Source organism: Hyperoodon ampullatus (genome assembly GCF_949752795.1).
Source record: "Hyperoodon ampullatus genome assembly, chromosome: 2".
Classification (NCBI taxonomy): domain Eukaryota; kingdom Metazoa; phylum Chordata; class Mammalia; order Artiodactyla; family Ziphiidae; genus Hyperoodon; species Hyperoodon ampullatus.
Genome location: NC_136915.1, coordinates 160,465,207 through 160,490,993, shown reverse-complemented (window position 1 = coordinate 160,490,993; position 25,787 = coordinate 160,465,207). Strand labels below are relative to the sequence as shown.

At 35.5% G+C, this 25,787-nt stretch overlaps 1 protein-coding gene across 2 annotated transcripts in view; it reads left to right on the top strand.

Moving 5' to 3' along the window:
- The window catches only part of XPR1 (xenotropic and polytropic retrovirus receptor 1), a gene marked incomplete at both ends in the record, with an annotated part of 205,106 nt that extends 185,138 nt beyond the window's left edge, over nucleotides 1–19,968 (top strand). For both annotated transcript variants that reach the window (XM_079697077.1, XM_079697076.1), the window contains 4 exons: nucleotides 7,448–7,614; nucleotides 10,831–10,970; nucleotides 17,041–17,262; nucleotides 19,908–19,968. In XM_079697077.1, coding sequence (XP_079553203.1) covers nucleotides 7,448–7,614; nucleotides 10,831–10,970; nucleotides 17,041–17,262; nucleotides 19,908–19,968 — 590 coding nt within the window. The remainder of the gene's footprint in view (nucleotides 1–7,447; nucleotides 7,615–10,830; nucleotides 10,971–17,040; nucleotides 17,263–19,907) is intronic.
- Nucleotides 19,969–25,787: the final 5,819 nt, after the last annotated feature.

The window sequence follows — 25,787 nt, the reverse complement described above, 5'->3', positions numbered from 1 at the left end:
TTCAGTTGAAAGCTGGACATTTTGGGTATTATGTTATAAGACTTTGCAGATAGTCACACACACCTGAGTTATCCTTTGGATTCAGAATGTTTCCTGCTTTCACATGGTAGCACTAGCTGCCAGCTAACAGCTTTGGCAGCGTCACCTTCTTTGTCACAAATACTAGTGTATTTGTGTGATTATTTGAATATTTTGTTCTGTTTTGTACATTTTTATTAAAATGAGTGGGAATTATATGTGATAGTACACTTCATTATTGAAAAGAAATGTCTTGAATTTAATACCGTTAAAGCAAAGATGGAAATCATTAGGCATACTGAAAGCAGCAACGTTTAAATGTCATTGCCAACACTCATTCGATTTGAAGAGATTACCTGTGTTCTGTTGTAAAGAGTAAAAACGAAAAATGTCTGTAAGATGTTGGGAATAATGTCATTAAATATTATGTCTAAAAGACAAGGAAGATATAATAAGGGGTTTTATTTTCTTATTTTTAGTTCTCAGGAAACAAAATCCTCATATAACATGTACATCTGTTACTTGTCTTTTTCATATTCAGCTATATACAAGTTTTTGGGGACACATTGTATGTGTAGGCTGCCAGAAACCATGTTGCCTTCCCCAAGTATTTGTTGGAATGTAAGGCATTGTACAGAAAGTTTAAAATGAGTAAAACACAGCACTTGCCCTCAATTCAATTTGGCAAAAATTAATTGAGTTCCCGCTGTGTGGAGTGGAGTACATAGGCCTTGGAAAAATGCTGGCATGAGATCTTTCCCTAAAAGACATTACAATTTAATGGAAAATACAAACACATATACAGTTTACTCCATTGTAAAGTTAAATTCTTTTTAAAATGCTAGATAGGGTACAGTCTTATAGGAAAGAGAGAAAAAGTATGTTTATATCATAATAAAAGATAGTATAAGCACAAACAAAATGTTTTATTAAAAAAATATCATAGGAAGGAGATATTACCCTCTTTCTATACTTACACGTGTTAATTTGTCCTTTGCTAACTTTTATTATTAAATTTTTGTCATCTCAGAAAAAGGTATTAACTTGAAAAGGGTTTTCATGATAACTCTCATTGCTTTTCTCAAAACCTCCAACTCAGTCTTTCCCTCTTTATTTTACAGACTACCTTTGTCTCCTATACCCTGAAAAACTTGAACCTATCAGGAGTCATTTTCCTTCAGCTAACTTCTACCTATATACATACTTATTTAATCCAAATCCATTCTCACCGTATTTTTCCCAGACTTGGGGACAAGGTTTCCCACCTTAGGGATCTGACCTCATTTCCTCCTGTCTCTTTCAGGATCTTGCTCTGGCAGTCACCCCTTTTCGTTCCTAAATCTTCAATCTCTTCGTCACTACTGGCCCCTTCCCTTCAACCTATATATACGCTCAACAGTCTCTCACCCTAAAAAGGCTTTCCTTATCTCAGTAAGCCACCTGGTCTAATCTGTTTCCTTTTCTCATTCCTGTATCTCAAAACAGTACTCTGCCTTTCCTCACTGTCTCTATTCTAATAGCCACAATGACTTTATATAATAATTTATTATATACATTAATTATACATTAAAATAACATTTTAGATATATTAGATTAACAAAATATATTATTAAAATTAATTTTACCTGCTTTTTACCTTTTAAATTATGGTTACTAGAAAATGTAATATTATATATGTAAGTCTTCCTCCAGCTTTTCATGTAGCTGGCTCCTTCTCATTACTCAGATATCAACTTAGAGACCTTCTCTGCCTGAACACTATCTAAAGGAATTCTGCTAGTCTCACTCATGTCACCATGTTCCGTTTTCTTTTCTTTTTGTAATGTATTTATTTATTTATTTTTGGCTGCACTGGGTCTTTGTTGCTGCTTGCATGCTTTCTCTAGTTGTGGCGAGCAGGGGCTACTCTTCATTGCGGTGTGGTGGTGTCTTCTCTTGTTGCAGAGCACAGGCTACAGGCACGCAGGCTTCAGTAGTTGTGGCACACGGGTTCAGTAGTTGTGGCTCACAGGCTCTAGAGCTCAGGCTCAGTAGTTGTGATGCACAGGCTTAGCTGCTCCGTGTCATGTGGTATCTTCCCAGACCAGGACCTGAACCCGTGTCCCCTGCATTGGCAGGTGGATTCTTAACCACTGCGCCACCAGGGAAGTCCCCATGTTCTGTTTCCTTCTTGGCACTTTTCACTGTCTGAAATTGTCATGTTTACTTGTATATCTGATAATTGTTTACCCCAACTAAGTAGTAAGCTTCATTAGGGTAGGAAATTTGCCCATTGGTGAATAAGATTCACTACTGTGTACCTGGTATCTAGAATAATATCTGGCATATAGTAAGTAGGTGTTCATTTGTTGAATGAATGGTTTCTATACTTTGATATGGCTCTCTCTGCCTCAGAAACCTGGTTAACTCAAGACTGTTAACTTTTAAGACTCAACTCAAGTAGCACCCCCTCCAGGAAGCCTTTCCTGGCTGTTCCCGTCCTGAAAGCCTAACCTATTGATTCCTCCTGTATGCACAGTTCCATAGTTGCACTTTCACATTGTGCTTTTGTTTATTTTACATCTCTCCTCTTTCACACTTAGTCCTTAATAGTTCTTCAGTACCCTTCTGTTCTCTAAAATATACCTGGTTACCTGGTAGACGTTCAGCACATGTTTGTTGAATGTAGAAGTAAACAGATTTTTCTTTGCAGCTGATCTTAAGTATTATAACTATATAATAAATAACATAGCTTATAGTAGTAGACACTCAGTAAGCATTTGTTGAATGAATAAATGAATTCCTGTGTACTTTTTTATTATAAAAACAATATAGCAACATGAAACTCTTGTTTAAATCATTTATAAAATATCATCACCCTGATGATAACTGTTTTCTTTAGCCCACTTTCTTCTTTTTTCTTTTAGTTTAATTATACAAATAAAACATGGATATGTATATATGGCTGTAAAAACAAAATTCAAATAATACATAAATACATAAAGTTAAAATGAATCCCTTTAATAATCTTACTTTCCTCATCAGGGATAGCTGCCTCTGTATTTCTATAAACATAAAGTTATATACAGTCTGAAATAATAATATGTGTATACTTTTTAAATTCTGTTTTCCACATACCTTAGAAGTATTTTTAATGTTACTTAATAGTTTTATGGAACTATTATTTCAAGTTGAGATGGACTTAAAGAAACAGTGCTGTCTAGTACAAAAAAAGTTCCTTGGTTAAAGATTCCTATTACTAGTTTCCTCATTTATCCTTAGGCCTAATGATTTCCATTTTTGTCTCAATCATTTTAAGATTATGAATTTTCTATAATCACAGAGTTGGAAAGAGGCAGAGTCTGGATTCAAACCCAGATCTTGTGACTTCAAATACAGTTATCTTTCCACTTACTGACTGTCTCGCTGAACTTCAGCTTCCTTAACTGTAAAATGGGAATATAATGTCTGTCTTGCCTGTCCTAGGATAAATTGATAGCCAAACTCACTCATAACTCAGCTTACCTATATAGGTTTGGGCTTTGAAAACAGTGTCCCCAGTCTGTTTTATTTGTTTCCTTATTTAATTTCAGATTAAAACCTGGTAAACTCTTACCAGAGTAGAAAGGTTTTGGTTGAAAGAAAACTGTTCACTTTGTTTTTACACAGTGCCACTTTTTCATATTTAAAATATCCTTCCTGAAATATGACTCACAATGATGTCCATATGTAATTTTTCTGGTTTTTCTGGGCCACTCTTCATTGCAGTGTGTGGGCCTCTCACTATCGCGGCCTCTCTTGTTGCGGAGCACAGGCTCCAGACACACAGGCTCAGTAGTTGGCGGCTCATGGGCCTAGTTGCTCCGCGGCATGTGGGAAACTCCCAGACCAGGGCTCGAACCCGTGTCCCCTGCGTTAGCAGGCAGATTCTCAACCACTGCACCACCAGGGAAGCCCCCTTTTTCTAAAAATTTATTTTATTTATATTTTCCCAACATATTTTGCTTTATCCTTCCTATGATGGTTAATGGGTACAAAACTCTAGGAAGCTTATTTTATTTGTTTTAGATTCACTAGATACCAATTACCATACATTTGTCTGGTATTAATTACGCTTCTAACATGGCCGGTGTGTAATAGAAGCCTAGTGTAGAATACCAATGACTTGATTTTCTGTGATTCTGAACATTACTAAAGTGGGCTACCAGAGTTAGCCAACAGAGAATTAGATGTAATTGCTTGCCTAAAGTGATAATATCTTCCTGATACAACCTCTGAATACCAATGAAGGCAGATGATTTCAGGGAGAAGCACTCCTCATTTGGGAGATGGAAATGATCAGGTAGGGTAGTAATTTTAAAAAGACCAAAATGTAACATATGTAGACCAGGTGCATGTTAATCATTGTTTGAAGAAGTTCATAAGATAAAAATTACTTATTATAAAATATTCTGTTAAAATATATTTTTTAAGTCAGTAAGTCCTTGTATATGTTTCATAGCAATTTCATAGAAATAATATGGGCTTAGAGGAAGGCAGTTTAGCCCATTGTCCCATTTTAAGAATTATATTCTGAGGATAGAACTTGTTTTAAAATCTAGAAGAAATAACAAAATTAGCACATTACTTTTAGTTTCATTATCAATTCCTTTTAGGTCTTTATCTCTGTGTTGATCTTGTTTTGAAAATACGACGAGTGAATTTTATTATGTTGCTAAATTTGCTTTATTCTTTGCAAACCTTAGTAGATGAGTTATGGAATTTTTTTGAATGCAACCATGATGCTAATTATTGAACAATACAACTCAGCTAGATTCTATATCTGTGTATAGAATGAAGTGAACAGGTATGTTAGAGCACATCCAACTAAACCTAGATAATAAGTAAATATTTTGTTAGACCTTTTAAATTATAATTCATATGGCACAATGCTATAATATAAATATTAACCCAATTTTCTCTTCATGAAGAAAAGTTTTTGTGAAAATAGTTTAAACCTGAAAATGTGTTTATATCCAAGCTTGACTGTTCATTAGAATCAATTGTGGACCATTTTTAAAACTTTTGTTTCTGTTCCCTACCACTGACTTTCCAGGAGAAGAAGGTGAACAGTGGTGTGCTGGTATATATTTAAAAACTAGCTCTCGGGTGGGAGTGGGGATGGGGCACTGATTTGCAGTGTTTGCTGATTTCCATGGTGTAAATACGGACTGCTACCATAGCCAATTTCAAGCTACTAAGATGATTAACATGGAATGTTGGAAAAAGATGTATAGTATTTCCATTATATAGATATATAAACATATATAACCTAAAAGAATAAATAATATCAAAATTTAGTAAAGTAATTAGGAAGTGATGAATTTGAGTTTTCATTACCTTTGTTTTTAATATAGCTAATTATAAGTTTATGTAATTTAATTTTTAATAATGACTGTTTAACAACCAGTTTGCAAAGTTTTTGAAAATTTGACAGTCGGTTCATAAAGCTGGTACAGACTGATGCTAACAACACTGGAGCTCAGAGATATCTGTATTTTTTTAACCAACTAAGTAATTCTGATGAAAGCAACCTGCCAACCCATTATTTTTCTGAAATACAGATTTAATCCTAAGGCCCAAGAAGGCATTCCACAGTCAGACCCAAAATGTCTTTTCCAGCTTCATTTCAAATCATACCCACTCCCTCACATCCTCTGTGTTTCACCCACACTAGACTTAGATTACTTGCAGCTTCTCAAAAATACCTTGCAGTTTCCCACCCTCATGGCTTTTCATTATCTTCTTTTAGCATTGAATAGCCTTGCCTCATCTGCCTGACTTTTGCAACACTATTTATCCTTCTAGAAATAACTCAAATGCTACTTCCTCTTATTTCCTACTGCTGGAAACAGTCCCATTCTCCTTGATGTTCTCATAGTCCTTTGTTTTTTTTTTTGTTGTTTTTTGGGTTTTTTTTTTTTTTTTGCAGTACGCGGGCCTATCACTGCTGTGGCCTCTCCCCTTGCGGAGCACAGGCTCCGGACGTGCAGGCTCAGCGGCCATGGCTCACGGGCCCAGCCGCTCTGCGGCATGTGGGATCCTCCTGGACTGGGGCACGAACCCGTGCCCCCTGCATCGGCAGGCGGACTCTCAACCACTGTGCCACCAGGGAAGCCCCTGTTTATTTTATTTTGAGCTCAAATTTATCATCAATAACAAATGGCTGTTTCAACTTACTAGATTATAAATGTCTAAAGGGTGCCTTTGAATAATACTGTACTTAACATTTTACTATCTAAAAATGATTAGTAAGCACTTGTTTTTTTGTTTGTTTGTTTGGCCACACTGCCATGGCTTGCGGGATCTTAGTTCCCCGACCAGAGATTGAACCCGGGCCCCAGCAGTGAAAGCACCGAGTTCTAACCACTGGACCACCAGGAAATTCCCAGCACTTGTTTATTTTAATAGGAGGATTATGGATAATGCATGATACATCCTTTACTTTCTAAGCCTTTGGGAAACTAACCACAATTTAAACTTTTTTTGAATTAGATGACACCTTTTTTCCCTGATGATTGAGGACCATATTAGTAGTAGTTATATACCTATATCCTACACCCAGAGAATACAAAGAACATCACGATGACTTTCAAACTTGTCAAAAAAAGGTTTCATAGAGAATATACAGAGCACTTGAGAGTGAAAAAGACTAGGTTGTGTAACTACCTTTGCAAATTATTTTTATTATTCTGATTTAGTGCACTTTATAGTGTTCTCAGCATAAAACCCAAAGTTACATTACAGTGTTCCCAGCATAAAGTCACATTAAGCCTTTGTATCATTAAATAACATCAAAAAAAAGCAAACATATCATTCTTTGCTTTGTGATTTGAGAGAAATTTGCTTTCATATATGTTCTTAAGGATACATTCCTCATCAATCTGTTGCTTTCTGGCATTTTACCTAGAATTAAAATTATCCGATTGCTTTCTCAATAAGTATTAAGATCTACGTATATGAAGGAAATGTTGTTCTAAAGTAAAAACAATCCAAGAATTTCTTAAAGCAAATGCAGCACATTCCTTATTACTGATGTTTCATAACTTTTTTTCATCTTTGACCCTAAGCTGCCACCTGATGGCAAAAACTAAAATGACAACTTTTGTAATATTCAAAACCTCCATTGCAGTTATTTGAAATTTTATGTTTTCAGCATAAAGCCTCTAAACTCTAAATGCACATTTGTACAAATTTTGTGTATTTGATGAATGTTTGATAATTATTTGAACTTCAGAAGAATCAGATTTATTGTTTAACTTTTGTTAGACAATGATCCTACTAAGGAGATTTCTTTTAAAATCTTATTTCCTTTATGGAGCTGGAGAAATAATCTGTTTTTAAATTAGTTTTGTTTAATGAAGAATTTTACCTGAATTAGTAATTTTCTCTTTCCCTTTTCTTTCTTCAGAACGAGGTCACTCAGACACCATAGTGTTCTTTTACCTGTGGATCGTCTTTTGTATCATCAGTTCCTGTTACACCCTCATCTGGGATCTGAAGATGGACTGGGGTCTTTTTGATAAGAATGCAGGAGAAAACACTTTCCTCCGGGAAGAGATTGTATACCCCCAAAAAGTATGTACAAAGAGTCCTTGGGTTTATTTAAAAAAGAAAAACAAAACAACAACTCAGGTGTACCTATTACAATATATACCCAATCCCAACTTAATATAATTAGAGAAAATACTTACCAAAAAATACTAATCCATTCAGTCAGCAAAAATGTATCAGATGTTTACTATATGCTAGATGCTATAGGAAATAAAACCAAAGTAAAATTCTGGTTCTCAAGGAGGCCTTAATCTATATTCTAAACAGATAAGTAAACAGATTGTAATACAATGTGGTAAAGACTAGAATAGAGGAATAAATAACTTACTATCATTTATGATTTATTTTGATCATGCAATTCCCTCCATCTCAAATGCCCTCTTTCCCCTTTGTTTACCTTGCAAACTCTTGTTCCTTCTTTTTAAGTCAGTTTTTTACTTTCTCTAAGAAGCCTTTCTTACTTCTCCACGCATAATTAGCCATTCGTACCAATCCCATTTTACCCTATACAAACTTCCATTATGGCAATCGTCACACTGTATTTTAATTACCTGTTTAGGTATCTATATCCCTCACTATCCAGCATAGTCCCTGGCATACAGAGACTTAATGTTTGTGGAATGAATGAATAAATACTTGACTGAATGAGCAGCGCTATGAAAGCACGAAGGAAAGGGGAGTGCCTGACTTTGCTTGGGTGCATCAAGAAGGCTTCTCCTTTCATTTATTTCAATCAGTTTTCCTAAAGTTTCAATTTAATCCAAAAATATATGGATAATTATGTGGGAATTATTTTAGCATCTTATATTCATATATATATATATATATATATATATATATATATATATATATATGAATAAAAGGATGAGAGAGGCTGAGTTAAAAAGTCAAAAGGCCAAGAGTATCTTTACTCAGATATTGAGAGAAATTAAACAATGAACTGGGAATCCTTATAAGTGAATTCTAATCCCAGCTCTCTCACTAACTAGCTGTATAATTTCAGGCAACCAGACTACAGTGTATTCTTCTCTATAAGGTAGGGTATTATACTAGATTATCTCTTGATCCTTTCCCAGTCCTAAAATTCTGTGATGTGGAGGAGATTATAAATTGGGTCACTAATACTTTATACTATGTCAGAATGTCACCAGTACCTCAAAATTGCACTTTGAAAATGCGTGAATGTGTAGTATTTAATTGGTGACTAGGGAAGGCTGTTTTCAAGTGTGAGGATTAAAAATAAATGATAGGAGAGTGAATACGAAGAATAGTATATTAGGGTAACTTTGTATAAACAAATGAAGGCAGAAAAGGAGATGTTTACTGACAGTGTTTTTTTTTTTTTAACATAAGCTGTAGCAATCCCAATGTGCGAATTTAGAATATATGACCAAGATACTAGATATATCTTTGTAAGTCTCATTTGAAAAGAAAATCAAAAAAAGTAATAGTAAGCACAAGTCAGACAGCAGACATGCATTCAAGTAAAGATGGCCTTTTGTGTTCACCAAATGTATGTGCCTTATTGCTCTTTGAACTGTTCTTCCCTTACTGAGAGAGATAATACATTTATTTCTTATTACAATGGTTGCTTTGATGAACTGTTTATATCTTTATATAAATATTCGTTCCTCCTTTTAAATAGTTCTAACTTTTTGATTTCTATGTAATAAAACTAGTTAATAGAATCAGTTTTTTTGTTATTATATATTTTCATGACCCTAGAAAATAAAGTATATGCTTTTGTACATTATGCTTTGCAAATGTATAAGAAAAATGTTCTAGGGGATCACCATACCCCTTTCAATTTTAAAAAGGCAAATATTGGAATAAAATTTATTCTTCTTAAAAAGGGAAGAAGCTATTTGCTGAATCCAGTGGTACTTCATTTAAAAATTAACACAGCTATATGTACCTTAAAATCAGTTCCTCGACGTTAACAACGCATACTATTGAGCACCACACCCAGGTCCAGGAAGCATTTTTGTTATCTCCATATTAAAACTTAACTTTTCTGCGTCTCTTGACCTCAAGTTAAGTGTATTCCTCCCAAAAGACCTTCAGTTTTTGGTAACATCAGCTCCCACATCAGTGAAATGTGGATCCACTTGACTGGCTCTTAAAGACACATGAAATTGCAGCTCTTACTGAGAGGCCTAATAATGAGTTCACTGCATGTGGATTTATCCAAAAATTACATTATCACTCTATTGGATGGATGGGGGAGGGAACAGGGAGATATGTTAATGTGTTAAAAATCTTCATAAAATTCATCATAGTAAGCAGTGGATAATGTCTAAAATTGAATAATCAAGATATAGCAATATATACACATTATTTAGAAATGTGGAAGATAAATAATAGAAGAAATAGCTTACAAATTTTGAAAATGTTTGTCTCTAGAGAATGGGACAAGAAGGGGACTGCTATTTCTTTTGTTTAATAGGCTTCTGACATGACTAGTATTCCTTTGTTAAATTTTTTTAAATAAGTGCTATGGCTTAATACATATCAGTTCTAGTTCCCATAAGATGTCATAACCTTTAAAAACATATTTTTAAAGAGCTAGATATCCAGATATAAATAGTGAGAAAATCCGTGAATTACAGTTCTGGTCTGTTGGCAGTTTGTTTACTTAAGACTTTTGTGTAGGTAAGCGTGGACTCTCAAATACTGGGTACTAGTACCTGGAAAGATTAGTTGAGTGCTGTCTTCCTCATGTGAAAATGGAACATTCCTTAAATTTAACTATGTATGTGAAATCCAAGCTTAATTTTATTTACTGACATCAAAAAGCAAAGCAAAATTTTTTCAGATGGAGGATAAGGCAATTTGAGAATAAAAGTACAAATAACAGAGTTAATAAATCTGCTAATATTTTCTACTATTAACTATTGAGTCATTAGTGTATCACATACATATTAGAGTATAATTTCAGTCAGATCAAGGATTTCATCTGGTTTGTATTTCTGGGGTCTAAAAGAGAGCCTGGTATACAATATGGAAATGAAGTTTATTTGTTAAATGATTACTGAAATTCAGTAAAACAATATTTAAAAATTCATTTTCAATATTGTACCATTTAAGAAAAAAAAACTAAATTGGTGAAATCTTTCTAAAATATAAAACTCTTTAACCTGTGCTTGTCAGTAGGATATGTGACTCTTGTTAGTGTGCTAGGTGTGCTTATTTGTAAGAAACATGATGGTAAGTGTACTCAATTTGCTTATTATTCCTCAGGCCTATTATTACTGTGCCATCATAGAGGATGTGATCCTGCGCTTTGCTTGGACTATCCAAATCTCAATTACCTCCATGACTTTGTTGCCTCATTCTGGGGACATCATTGCTACTGTCTTTGCTCCCCTTGAGGTTTTCCGGTAAGCAAACTACTGAAAACTTTATCAAAGATTCTTTTTACCTAAAAAGTTGCTCAATACTTATCAGAATTTATTAAAGCTTATACTTGAAAAGCTTAAATTTTCCAACTTTTCTCAGACTTTTTATCAGCCTCAGAGTTGGAAAATCCTGGTTGAAGGACTAAGAGATTAGTTCTTACAAAGTTAAAGTAACTGCTGATGATGACTTAGAAGCTTTTTTAGAATTGGGCTCCATTTGAACATCCAAATGGCTAATGAACATACGAAAAGGTTCTTAACATGCTTAATCACCAGGGAAATACAAATTAAACCTACATTTGAGATATAGCTACTCACCTATGAGGGCTAAAATGAAAAATACTGACACACCAAGTATTGATGAGGATGTAGAACGATGGGAACAATTGGAATTCTCATACGCTGCAGGTAGGAGGAAACTAGTACAACGGCCACTTTGGAAAACTCTTTGTCAGTATCTACCAAAGCTGTGCATGAACACCTGGGTATATAGTAAACAAGAGTGCTAACCTAAGGCCACCAAGACCCACGTACAAGAATGTTCACAATAATACTATTTATAACAGACCAAAATGGAGACTACCCAAGTGCCCAGCAATGTAGAGTGGATAGATACATTGTTGTATTTGCACACATGCAAATCTGTCCAGTAATGAGAACAAATGTCCCTACATGATTCCAAATTTATAAAGTTCAAAAGCAGACTAAACTCATCTATGGTATTAGAAGTCAAAATAGTATTTGCCCTTGTGGGACAGTGACTGGAAGTGGCACCAGGAGAACCTTCTTGGGTGGGGGGGTGGAGTAATGTTCTGTTTTTTGATCTGTGTGCTGGTTACATGATGGGTTCACTTTGTTAAAATTCATCATGCTGTGCCCATCATATTTGTTCACTTCTCTGAATGTGTTATACTTAATAAAAGGTTTTTAAATCAAAAAAAGAAAGGAAGGAAAGAATTAGGCTCCATTGGAAGGGTCATGAGTGGAAATAAGGAGGTAAAAAGTCTTAGAATAGGAATTAGAATTAAAATCTTTTGAGAATCATTTTTTGCAATTTAATGTTCTGGGTTATTCAGCCCAACCTTCTCAGTGGAAACAATAAAAATACCAGATAAAATGTTTTTTTAATCTTCCTAAAAACATTAGTGATCTGACAAGATAGCCCAAACTCTAAGTGAAGGCAGATATCCCAGGATAAGCAGAACACTAAAGCCAATTTTGCACTAAAGAAATTTGCCAGACCTAGAGACTTTGAGATTCATTTGTGATAGCCAATTCAAATTTGTATGCACCTAATAACATAGCTTGAAAATATGTAAAGCAAAAGTTGACACTGCTAAAAAGTAAAAGTAGATAAATTTACAATTTTAGAGAAGGATTTTAACATACTTTTCTCAGTAATAAACAAGTAGTCAATTAACCAACTTGACCTAATTGACACATTTAGAGGACTGCATACAACAAGTACTAAATACAAATGCTACACATGGAACACTTACCAAAATTAACCATATTCTGGGCTGTAAAGGAAGTCTTAACAAACTTTAGAGGAGTAAAATCACAAAAAGATATCTGAAAATTCGCAAATGTTTAGAAATTAAGCATCACAGGTATAAATAACCCATGGTTGAAGTTGAAATTGCAATGAAAATTTTAAAATATTTTGAATAGAATGAAATTGAAAATGTGACAAAAGAAAAGGTGAAATATAGCTAAAGCCATGCTTAGAGGGAAATGTATAGCCTTAAATGTGTATATTAGAAAAGTATACAGCTCGATATTAGAAAAAAGATTTAAATAGCAAATCAAACGTCAAAAAAAGTAGAAGGAAGAAAATATAAAGAACAGAAATTAATGGAATAGAAAACAGACATATAATAGAGGAAATTAACAAAGCTAGTTAGTTCTTTTAAAAGACTAATAAAATTGTTAAAATGTCTAAATAGTACTGATTGAGGAAAAAAGGAAAGAAGGCACAAATTACAAATATCAAAAATCCTAAAGATGTTTTTTAAAAGAGCATGACAATATTATGAGCAACTTTGTGCCAACAAATTTAGAAATTTAAGTGAAGTGAACAAATTCCTCAAAACACAATTTACCAAAACCGATAAAGAGGAAATAAAAATTCTGATAGGTTTATATGTAGTAAAGCAAGTAAATCCATATTAAAATTCTTCCTACAAAGAAAACTGCAGGGAATTCTTCCACATATATGAGGAGGAAATATTATCAGTTTTACACAAAACTCTTTTAGGGAAATGAGACAATGAAAGGAGCACTTCCCAGTTCATTTTGTGCAGCCAGTATGACTTTGATGCCTGAACCTACAGGGATATTTCTCATGTCCAGGGATGCAAAAATCCTAAACAAAATATTGGGTAATGAATCCAACAATATATAAAAAGGATAATACATCACAACCAAGTTAGGTTCATTCCCAGAATGTAAGATGTAATATTCAAAAATCATTTAACATTTAAAAATCAATCTGTGTAACTCACCACATTAATGAATAAAGGGGAAAACAACCCTCAACAAATATAGAAAATGCCATTGAGAAAAGTCAATGCCTGTTTATGAAAAAACTAAACACTACAAAAAAAATAAAAAATAAAAAAAGATCATATTTAATGGTAAAACACTGTAAGTTCTCCCTGGAGATCAGTAATGAGATAAGTATGCGTGCTGTTACCACTTCTATTTAACATCATACTGCAGGTATAGCTAGTGCAATGAGGAGAGAAAAAGTATAAGGATTAGAAAGGAAGAAATAAAACTATCATCATTCATTGGTGACACGACTGTATATGCAGAAAATTCAAAAGAATTTACAAATAAGCTATTAGAATGAATATATAAGGTTGACATAAATTAATGTTCTAAAAAAGTCACAGACAACTACAAAATGAAATTTTAAAAAAAACATACTGTTTTGAATAGCCCTGGAATGTATCAAATACCTAAGTAATAAATTTAATGAAAGATGTATGTATGTGAAAATTGACAAGCCAGTTCTAGAATTTATATGGTAACAGTAAGGATCAAGAATATCCAAGACTATCCTAAAAAGAATGAAGTAAAGGACTTATACTCTCAAATATCAAAACCTATTATATAACTACCATAATTAAGACAGTGTCTGATGAGACAAAGAAGAGACAAATAGGCCACTGCAATAGAATAGGGAGTCCAGAAACAGATCCACACATTCATTGACACTACCTGATTTATGAGAAAGGTGGCTATATAACAGTGGAGAAAAAAAGATTCTTTAATAAATGATATTGAGTCAACTGGATATCCATATGGGGGAAAAAATAAATCTCAACTTCCACTGCATATTATATGCAAAATCAATTCCAGGTGGATTGCAGAGCTAAATATGAAAGGTAAATCAATAAACTCTCTAGGAGATAACATAGGGGGGCCGTAAAGGCAGCTTTAGGTATACGGTAATTTTTTATTTCTTGTTTCTGAGTGATAATTACACATTGTGATCACTTTATAATAATTAACCAACCTGCACACTTAAAATTTGCACACTTTTATATGTTTATGTTGTGCTTTAGTTAAAATGCTTATTTAAAAAAAAAAAAAGGCAGCCCAAAAGAAAGGATTATCTTTAAAGAAATGGCTGTTAGATTGACAGCTGACTTCTCAACAGCAACAGTGGATGTCAGAAGTCATTAAAATGGTATCTTAAGTGTGCGGAATGAAAATAACTCCCTACCTAGAACTCTTTACCCAGTGAAAATATCTTTCACAAATGACGATGAAATAAAGATATTTTTAGACAGGTGTATAGCTTTCCTCCGAGTCAGGATGGGCACATAAATCAGGATGACCTGATAAAATAAGATTGAATCTGGAAGCAGTATACTTGTTGCTGTCAGTGCTCTCTCCAAACCATTTGTCAACCCTCCTTCCCCTCTTCACTTTCTCAGATGTCTAGGTTTAGGACCTGAAATTCTCCATCACCAATAACGCCTCCCCCCAAATACTTCTTTCTCTTTCATGTATGCTGCTTTAGACATTAAAAAAAAATTTTTTTTCTAGTAAAAAGAGGGAGCTCAATTACTTTTTTTTTTTTTTTTTTTTTTTTGCGGTACGCGGGACTTTCACTGTTGTGGCCTCTCCCGTTGCGGAGCACAGGCTCTGGACGCGCAAGCTCAGTGGCCATGGCTCACGGGCCCAGCTGCTCCGCGGCATGTGGGATCTTCCCGGACCGGGGCACGAACCTGTGTCCCCTGCATCGGCAGGTGGACTCTCAACCACTGTGCCACCAGGGAAGCCCGGCAGATGATTTTTTAAAGAGAAAAAAATCAAGAATAAAAAAGTAATTGGGCTTACCTGGTGGCACAGTGGTTGAGAGTCCACCTGCCAATGCAGGGGACACGGGTCTCAAGTCTTCTTTTCCCAATACTCAAACTAAATTGCTTTTGTTAATAATCAATAATAGCAAACACTTATGTATTGCCTTCTATGTACCTGGCACTGTTCTAAGCCCTTTACATGTATTAACTTAGTGAATCCTCACAACAGTCTTGTGAGGTAGGTGCTGTTACTGTCTCATTTTACTAATGAAGCATAGGTTAAGTAAATCATCCAAGGTTATTACACCTAGTAAGTGGCAGCATCCATGATTTGAATCTAGATAGTCTCCCAGAATCTGTGCTCTTAGATCATACTGCCTCTTTATCCTCTTTATCTAAATCCAGTGGTTAGTTCTCTGTACTTATCTTACTTTACCTCTCAGCAAAGCACTTTCTTCACTTGATTTCTCAGAAACTACACTCTTCTGTCTCACTATCTGTTCCGTCTCAGTTCCTTTACTGGTTCTTCTTCCTCTTCCCAAATTGTAAATATTGAAGTGCTCCAGGGTTTAATCCTCTTTAATCTTCTCTCCTCCACTTATATTATTCCTAAGCCCATGACTTGAAATACTGTTCTTATGCTGTCTATAGTCCTAGACTCTCTTGAACTGCAAACTCATGTCCATGTAGCTACTGAATTTTCCTCTTGGATATCTAATGGCTCTGGCCTAATAGGAACAACCCAGATCTCTAGTAAATGGTGTCACCATTCACTAAGAACAAAAACCTGAGACCACTCACATCCCATGTCAGTAAGTCCTGTCGGCTTCATCTTCATAAATAAATCCCTAGTCTGTCTGCTTCTCATCACCTCTGTTATCCCCCGCTGTATCTAAGTCTCCATCTTCTCTTTCCTGGACTGCTGCAGCAGCTTCTAATTGGTCTTCCTTCAGGTGTTCTCGTCTTCCTTTGATCTGTTCACAGTTCAGCAGATAGAATGATCTTTTTAAAACAAATCACATCTTTCTCCAGCTCAGAACCCTCGTTTTCTATCACACTTAAAAATCTAAACTCTTCACTATAGCTTATAAGGCCCTCTGTGGATCAAGCCCCTTTCTTTTCTACCTCTCCATCTTCATCTGCCATTTTAACCTTCCTGTTCCTCTCCAGCCCCACTGACCTTGCTGTTGTTTTAACACACCAAAGTCCTGTCCAGCTTGGGAGCTTTTGTGCTTGCTGTTTCCTCTGCCTGGGATACTTTTCTGTAGGATTTTACCTGACTTGCTTCCTTGCTAGATGCCATCTCTTCAAAGAAACATGTTCTATACCCTTGCCCTGCTTTATTTTCTTCAGAGCACTTACCGTTAGCTAATTGTTTCCTTGTTTATTATCTGTCATTAGAAATTACATTTATACAGGGAGAAGCTTTGTCTCATTCAGTGCCTTTTCCTGTCATATTGTAGGCATTCAATAAATATTTGTTCAATAAAGGGAAAGAATGAGTACTCTGAAACTGCATTCCATGAGTCCCTTTCCTTTGCCTACTCCTTTCTTGTCCCCTTCCCCCCCAACCCCACCACACCATCTTTTTTCTATTTTATTTTAGTATTCTAGTCCTTAATTCCTTTTTTTGTTTCCATGAGTGGAAACTTGTTATACTGGGAGGTCTACAGGTGATAGTAGTAGTATGTTCAAATTTTATAAGTAATTTGCCTATTCTACCCCATTTTGCTAAGGCGATTTGTGTGGAACTTCTTCCGCCTGGAGAATGAACATCTGAATAACTGTGGTGAATTCCGTGCTGTGAGGGACATCTCTGTGGCCCCTCTGAATGCAGATGATCAGACGCTTCTAGAGCAGATGATGGACCAGGAAGACGGGGTACGAAACCGCCAGAAGAATCGGCCATGGAAGTATAGCCAGAGCATATCCCTGCGCCGGCCTTGCCTCGCTTCTCAGTATGTATAGCTTCCACTTCTGTGAGATGAATTCCCTTCAGGTTTTAGTACTGGATAACATTTAAGTTAAGAAGCTATCAGGTTGAACCAGGTGAAATTGCTGGCGTTCAACCATCTTTCACCACAAAAACCAGCAATAACAGCAGTTCCATATGATCCAACCTATATATAGAATGTCTTAATGAACACACAGTGTAAAATGTCATTAATATGTTAATTAATACATTAATTAATACTTACTAATTTGGCATTAAAAGTACACTGGGGAAAATTTGTTGGAAAATAATTTACTTGATCTCTTCAGTGTATCTTGTATAAAAATCATTTCCAAGTTATAAACTTTAGGAATCCTGGTTCTGCCACTTGCCATCTATGTCATCTTGGCCAAATCACTTAATTTCTCTATATTATCCCTCATCTCTAAATTGGGATTAATATGGTCCTGCTCATAGGGTGGTGGTTAGATTAAATTTGTTATGACGTGGGATTTAGACCAGTTTCCTCACAGAAAGAGCTCAATAAGTGTAAGCTATTATTATTTTTACTTTTTTACTAAATACCTACAACAGGATTTTTATCAGTCATTTACTTTGTATATTCCTAAAAGTAACAATAAATGTAGGGTATATTGTGGCTGCATTTGAAATTTAGAGACAGTGGATAGCACAGTGGATTGGAGTGAAGGAGGAGACAGGTTGAGCATGAGCAGTTTTCTAAAGGATAAAGGAGTGTTTGAATAGGCTAGAGGCACAGTAAAGACATAAAGGTGGAAATGAGGGGCAGAAAGAAAAGCCATGTGACTAAAACTAGTAACAAATAGTAAGAAAATTTAGCTGAATAGATGAAGTATGATTGTAGAAGGCTGAAAAGTACAAGCTTGATCTTGTAGGCAGGAAGGAGTCACAGAGAATTTTTTCATAGAATGACATTATGAAAGTAATATTTTCATAAGTTTTAATGGCACTGTGCAACATATATTGGGAAAGGGAAAACTCAAGGCCAGCTCAGCTAAAAGACTATTGCAGTATTCTTAAGTATGGAACATTAAAGACTTGAATTAGGATGCTTACAATAGGACTAAAAAGAAAATAAGGAAACATTTTAAAGGAAGTAAAAAAAAAAAACAGGAGGTGTTAATAACCCACAGGGGCGCAGAGTAGAAAATGCCTGAGCTTTAGATAGAATTTAGAAGTTCTCTGAAGAGGAGAAGGTAGAGAAAAGAAAAACAGAGCAAGGAACTGAATCTTAGGGAACAAACACAGGCAAGAGAAAAAAAGAACCAACAAAAGGGGCAGGAAAAGGAATGGTCAGGGAGGTCAGCAGGAAGAACATCAAAACAAAGCATGATATTATTATATATAGCAGGAAGCAGAGTTTGAAGAAGCAAGAGGAGGGGATGTGGAGGCTGGTGGAGTCAGCAAGATAAGGGCCACAAAGGGCTAGAAGGTGGTGCTGTGGGTGGTTGTATCATTGAGCTCCTAAATTGGAAAGTCTAATCCTTGTTAGTTACCAGCAGAGGGCAGCCTAAACAAACACTCTTTTTGCTTCAGAAACAAGGAAGCTCTTTGGCAATAGATCTTTATGTTCAATTTCAGGTGTTCAGTGGAAGAACGCTGGGATACTAGATTGCCACCAGAGGAAGACATAGAACAATGGAGCAGGTTATATGTAACGGAGAGAGCAGGGAATCTAAAATAAGAAGTTCTGAGATTGAGTACTGACTTTGTGACTCATGCAACCTTTAGCACATCCTTAACTTTTTGAATGTCTATTTTCACCTCTGTCGAGTAATAATAATAATACCCACTTCAACCTCATGGGGCTTGTGAGTTGCAGAACATTTTGACATTATCTACTCCCATTTTTCATCCCATGCAGGAATGTCTTTTACAATATCCTAAATAGTTGGTCATCTTATGCTGATTGACAGTCATCAGTGATAGTGAAGTTTATAACTATACAAGGCACCTGCTTTTATTGTTGGATAGTTTTTGTTGTAGATAGCTTATGTTGAAATATGCTTCACCATAATTTCAACCAGTTGATCCTGATTGGGCTTTCTAACATAACTTAGTTTTCTGCCTCTTCTATGTATACTTTGTTAACTGTTTGAAGACAACTGTCATGTCTCTCCTTAGGTCTTATCACCTGCTGGCCAACTCTCCTGGTTTTTCATGTGTACCTCAAATGATTCTTCTATCATCCTCATCGTAATTCCTTATATTTGTTTAATGCTTTACTGATGTTTTTTTAATCCATTTTCTCACTTGATATTCATACTATCTCCATGAGGTGAAAGCAGTATTTTGTAAAATAGGTATTAGTATTCCTGCTTTACAGAGATGAAAATTGTCACTCAAAGAGGTTAAAGAGATACATCATAAAATCAAAGTCCCTCCATTGCACATGACCTGGCATTGTTTTTGTTTCCTTCCTCTGGTTGCAATCTAGTTTCTTAGTGTTTTTCCAGTAATACCTGCAATTGAATATGAAACTCCAGGAACAGTCCATCTGGTGTCCAACAGTGTGTGGTGCCTGTGCCTGGTATTTTTAATGGTAGTAAGATTGGAAATGTACCTGATACTTTGCATGTGTTTGTATTTTAGTAATGGACTAAGTAATTTTTTCCCTCTTATTACCACTAGATCCAAGGCTCGTGACACTAAGGTATTGATAGAAGACACAGATGATGAAGCTAACACTTGAATCCTCTGAAGTCTAGATTAACGTCCTTGGTTTTCCTACTCTACAGTTCTTTCCTCGACCAACGCAACCTCTAGTACCTTTCCAGCCGAAAACAGGAGAAGACATATAACACATTTTCCGAGCTCTTCCAGATCGGATCCTATGGACTCCAAACAAGCTCACTGTGTTTCTTTTCTTTTCTTCTGGTTTAATTTTCATTTTCTACTTTTAAAACAAATATTTACTTCATTTTGCCAATCAGAGGACATTTTAAGGAACAAAAACATAGTATCTTATGGATTGTTTACAATCACAAGGACACAGATACCTGTCAGGATGAAGAACAAGCATTGCAAGAACCCTCTGATGGGACGGTACCGAGATATCTCGGCTTCCGCTTGGCCCGGTTTTGACTGGTTGAAACCGGACATTGGTTTTTAAATTTTTTGTCTGTTTATGTGGAGAATTTTTTCCTTTCCTTCATACCCAGCGCAAAAGCACTGGCCGCACTTGCAGGGAAAGTGCAACTTAGAGCAGTACCTTCATTCACGAAGCTACTTTTTAATTTGATGTAACTTTTCTTATTTTGGGGAGGGTTGCTGGGTGGGTGGGAAATATGATGTATTTGTTACATATGGTTTTCTCATTATTTATGAAACTTAACCATAAAAGAATGATATAACTCCTGTACAATGAAGGTGATAACAGTGAAAGAAGACAGGGGAAACTAATGTTGGACAGCATTTATGAGGGTTTAGTCCACAATACCTCTTTCATGAGACAACTTGCACCAGTTTGACTTTTTCTTTCCTTTCTTTTTAATTTTAAGCCAAAGTTTTATTACTAATTTTTTAAGTTGCTGCTGCTTTAGAATCCTGAGCATGTCTCTCATAACAAAGCATCCACACACTTCCACACAACCAGTTGAAATTTCTTTAAGAGCTCTGATACTTTTTTCTTTAAAGGAACAGATGTGGAATACATTTGCCCATATTCCAACCATAACAACTGAAGTTATGCCTTATTAAGCTTCGGCATGTACGGTAATTGAAGTACAGCCTTTACTAACTCAGAATTAGAAGACAGAGCTATTTCAGAGACTCTCTACACCCTCATTGGATAGTTTTTCTTCTGGGCCCTCTTACTTTAGCCAGAATTTGATCAAATTAAAAGTCTGTCTTGGGGAAACCATGCTTTTGAGAGCATAGAACAAATTATCCTTCCTCTTTTACATTACAGTGATAAAACAGACCTTGGCAGCCATTTCTCCCAGCAGTTTTAAAGGATGAACATTGGATTTCATGCCCCTCATATGATAGAAAAACTGCTTTTAAAATTTGGGGGGCTTGAACTTGGTTATACACAAAAAGTATTTCTTAGAAATTTCAGACTATCATGGTCTGTACATAATGCTCATTTTCACTTCTTTGTCTAATTTCTTTCCTATTTCCTAAGTCATCCAGATAAGCCCAAAAGCCATAAGGGATTTTACTTTCTTGAATGTGGTTGGCATTAAATTTAGTATTATCACTTACTTAGTATTAAAAACATATGGTTACTACCCCTTAGTATACCCTTTTGTCATCAGCTCTTCTCCCATGTATCACAAGTCTTTACTCATCCCTGTCATAATTCCAGTAGATTAATTAAAGTTCCTGTTACTACCAAAATTCTGCCAATTAACTGACAAATAGTTTCTTTTTAAAGGAGGTGTTTTTTTTCATCTTTATTCTGACAAGTTCCCCAAATCTGTTCCCTTCCTGAATCGAGATTTTTTTTTTTTTCTGAAAAATCATAAAACTTTGTGGCATTTATTGCTTTTTTTTGTTTTGCCAAGCATGTTCCTTGGCCCAAAACTGAAGAAGAGAAGTTTAATTTTGGGGTTTTTTTTTTTTTTAGTTTAAATAAATTGAATCATTTATAATAATCAGTGGTAACAATTTAGTGACCCTTAATAGTTTAAAGGTTGCATTATTTATACTTGGGATTTTTTTCTAACTATTCTGGTTTTGTACTTTAAAACTATGGGGGAAATATCACTGGTCTGTCAAAAAGTAGCAGTAATTATTCCTGAATTACATAGATAAGTCCAGTGGACCAGTCATTTCCTGTACAAATAAAATTGGTGGTACTAATGCGTATCCAAAGCAATTTGAGTTGTCAACTTCATTCTTACTAGTAAACCTATATAGTGACACACATAAAATCTTACAGTTGACTTCTGGTATTTGAATTCTCCAGTGTTTTTACTTCAGTGTATCCTATGACCAATTTGGTCTTTCTTCAACTATTATGATTCTAGGCCCTAATCAGTATTATTTTTTCATAGGTAATACAATGTTAGAATGTATTCATTTTCTGATGTTCATCCTATCAGCATAGTCTATTCAAGAATGATAAGGCTTATGTAACTTTCAACTTACTATGACAGTTACTCAAATATGTATTTAAACACAACAGCTTTATGTTCCTCTTAAAGCTGTAAAGAGAAAAGAGGGCTTTTCCTCATCAGGAGAAAATGGTTTGGGAGACAGAATATATATTTAATTTTTTTCCTCTAAAAAAGGCATTGTGCATTTTTCTCTCCTAAGTTCTGTATGCCCTAGCCGTTGTGAATGCTATATCCTACCTAAAATTTTATTGGAGCTCCTTGTACGCTGAAACTCTCAATAGAACTCTTAGGAAATGAATATCACAGAGTCATTTTAAAGGAGCAGCAATCTAACCAAAGGTAAAACTTCATCTGATTTTAGGTTTAGAAATTCTAGTTTTACTTTATTTGAGAATCACTCAATTTGATATCAGTTAAAATACTCCCCAAATGAATGAAAAGGAAATATAAAAAAAAGAATAAAATTCCATTTTCATTTTATGAAAGAAAGTATGGAAAGCATTGATTTGTGTAGAGAAAGTAAAAGACAAAAGTGGCTTATTTTTTTTTTTTTTTTTTCAGTATGCGGGCCTCTCACTGTTGTGGCCTCTCCCATTGAGGAGCACAGGCTCCGGACGCGCAGGCTCAGCGGCCACGGCTCACGGGCCTAGCCGCTCCGCGGCATGTGGGATCTTCCCAAACCGGGGCACGAACCCGCATCCCCTGCATCGGCAGGCGGACTCTCAACCACTGCGCCACCAGGGAAGCCCAAGTGGCTTATTTTCTATGCACAAATATGCACCTATTATTAAGGCTGCCTATACTATTAAAATGGAGTAATTGAGGAGGATTTCATACCAATACAGAGAGACAATAAAATGATCAAACATTAAGTCATCATTAATTAGGTTATAATAGTTATTTCTAAGATTGGAAAGATGTTGAAAACCTATGTGCATCTTTCTTTTCCGGCATCAGCCATTTTTCTCCTTAAGAAACCTGCTTAACTTCAGATTCAGAAGCAATGATGTGAGAGGAGAATGCCAATCACCTCAGCAGTAACATGTATGAACCCTTAAAGAAGGAAAATGGAGCCCAGCCCCTAGGATTTATGACATCCCAATATTCTCAACGTAAGAGTTCTAAGATTTTAGCAGATTTTACTAGAAGTAACTTGTTGCTATATGGTATCCTTCTACCATGATTTGACCAAAGTACAGTCATGATAACTAGAGAAAGCAGTTCATCCTTTCTTAACTAAGGCAAGTTAAGAATAGAAAAAAGTAGCCTATTACTGAGCATACAGGCATCAGATTAACAGACACTTAGTTGAAGAGAAATAATTGTGGAGATAGCAGAGAAGAGCAAAAGGATGTTGGACCTTGGCAGCCGGGCAGTTAGGAAAGTATATGAGCTTGATGGCATGGAGGTGACAATGCCTTGCTGTCTCTCCTTTCAGTGGTTATACAGCTGGTAAGAGACCTGCCTTTGTTTTCCTACCATCTTTCTCCACTACTTTGCTTTATTCAGGAAATAGTTCTTTATGCCCAAGTGCAATTTTCTAAGCAATGACTAGAAAAATTTCTTAGTCTAAGAAAAGTAATTTAGAAAATAACTATCCATGGCATTATTTTATTCAAAAACCTAGGTTTCTCTGAAGTGATTGCACTTTATTTGGTAAACAAATTTCAGATTATTGTTTTCTGTAATAGTTTGCATGAAATTTTCTAGCTCAAAAAAATAAGTACTTCTTGCTATACAACATTGAAATTTTTAAAATTAAGATAGCTTCTCAGATTGAAAAAAGTTATGTTGAATCTAAGGCTCTCTCAACTACAAAATCACCATACTTTTAACAAATCTAATTTTAAAAGCTAACTAAGATCAGTGTCACTAGGTTAAGACAGTAGAAGTTCTAGTAGAACTTCAGGAAAAGTTAGGTAAAGAGGAGTAAATCAAATTTATGAGCTTAATTCATTTTATGACACATCTAACTTTTATTTCTTGCTTTGGATGATTAGCTGAAGCAAGGAAAATTAAAGAGATTTTGTAAATTACTTAAACACTTCATTTCTGCATTTCAGGTATCAGTCTTGATAGTAAATCTTAAAAGCTAACTCTCTGCATTGTATTTTCAGTCTATACAATGTCAGAGCACAGTGGTAATGTGGGATAGAGTTGATTATATTAGAGCATAAGAAAGTTGTGCTGGCCAACGCTACAAACCATTAATTCAACCAGCATTAAGCCACACTACTCACCAAATATGGAAAAGTAAAAGCATTTCATTAGATTTGGAAGAGCTTAGTTTAAATGATATGAGAAGTTCGCCTGGGAATGGAGAGGAGCCTCCTGATGGGAATGCCTCATAATGCCTTTCTGGTATGAATTAGCAAAACTCTGATACTGAGTTGCCCCTTAAAAACAACCTTCCAGAAGGAATTTGCTTACTCACTGTGGAAGAGGAAGTCAGAGGGACAAGATGAGAGTTTCCCCTGAAGAGAAGAAAATCATTATACTGCTTTTCATCTAAAGCATGTTTCCTTGTAGCAGACCTTTGGTTTATTTTATTATTAAATCAAAGCCACCTTCAGTTTTGTTTGTTTGTTTTTGTTTTTGTTTTTTTATGGTGCCATCAACCTAAGGAGGACAATCAAATAACCAACTGTTTGCCTTGGATTCAGTGTGTCTGCTAATTACACAGTCTCATCTTGTATACCTTGTATACCTTCAAACCAGTTACTTCTACCATATTACCTTAGTTCTTCCTATGCCCTTTCCTCTGGACCACCACACATCAGAGGGAAGACTTACTACCAGGAAGATGTGGACTTCTAAAAAAGAGCGAGGATTCCATCTCACTATCCCTGTATCATTATCTCTGAAGTCCCTACCCACACTTCCCTGATGGTCCTGTAGCAACACCAGCGTGATGGGAATAGGGAGGAAGATTGTGGGGAATCCTGAATGAGCATGATGTTGTTATTCTTTTGAACTGTAAAGTGAAATTGTGAGCCACTCACGTTTGCAAAAAGAGCAGAACTCTTAAGCTTTATCACATTGTGAAGATTAATATCTTGCTGTTTTCCAGATTAACACAGAAGCTTGTATCCATGAAGAGTATTTAGGAGGGCAATAGGGTGTAAAAGGTACATGTCTTTTTGAATCCTCTCCCTCTACTCATGTTTCCTTCACCCCCCCAACATGTTGTGTTGGTCAAATGATACTATCCTATGAAACTCTGAACTATAGTTGTCAAAAGTAACTATGGAATGTGATTAGTCCTCTGTGGGTGCTGCTTTCCCTCTTTTTTCTCCCTTGCTTTCTTTCTTACTCTCTCCACTCCAGTAAATGGAAAAGGTGACGTCAAAGAATTGATGCTTGCTTGGACTCATGTTGTATCTGTGACTATGCTATTACCTGTCTCCTTTTTCCTTCTTTCTTACATGGGTAGAATTCTTACGAAGTG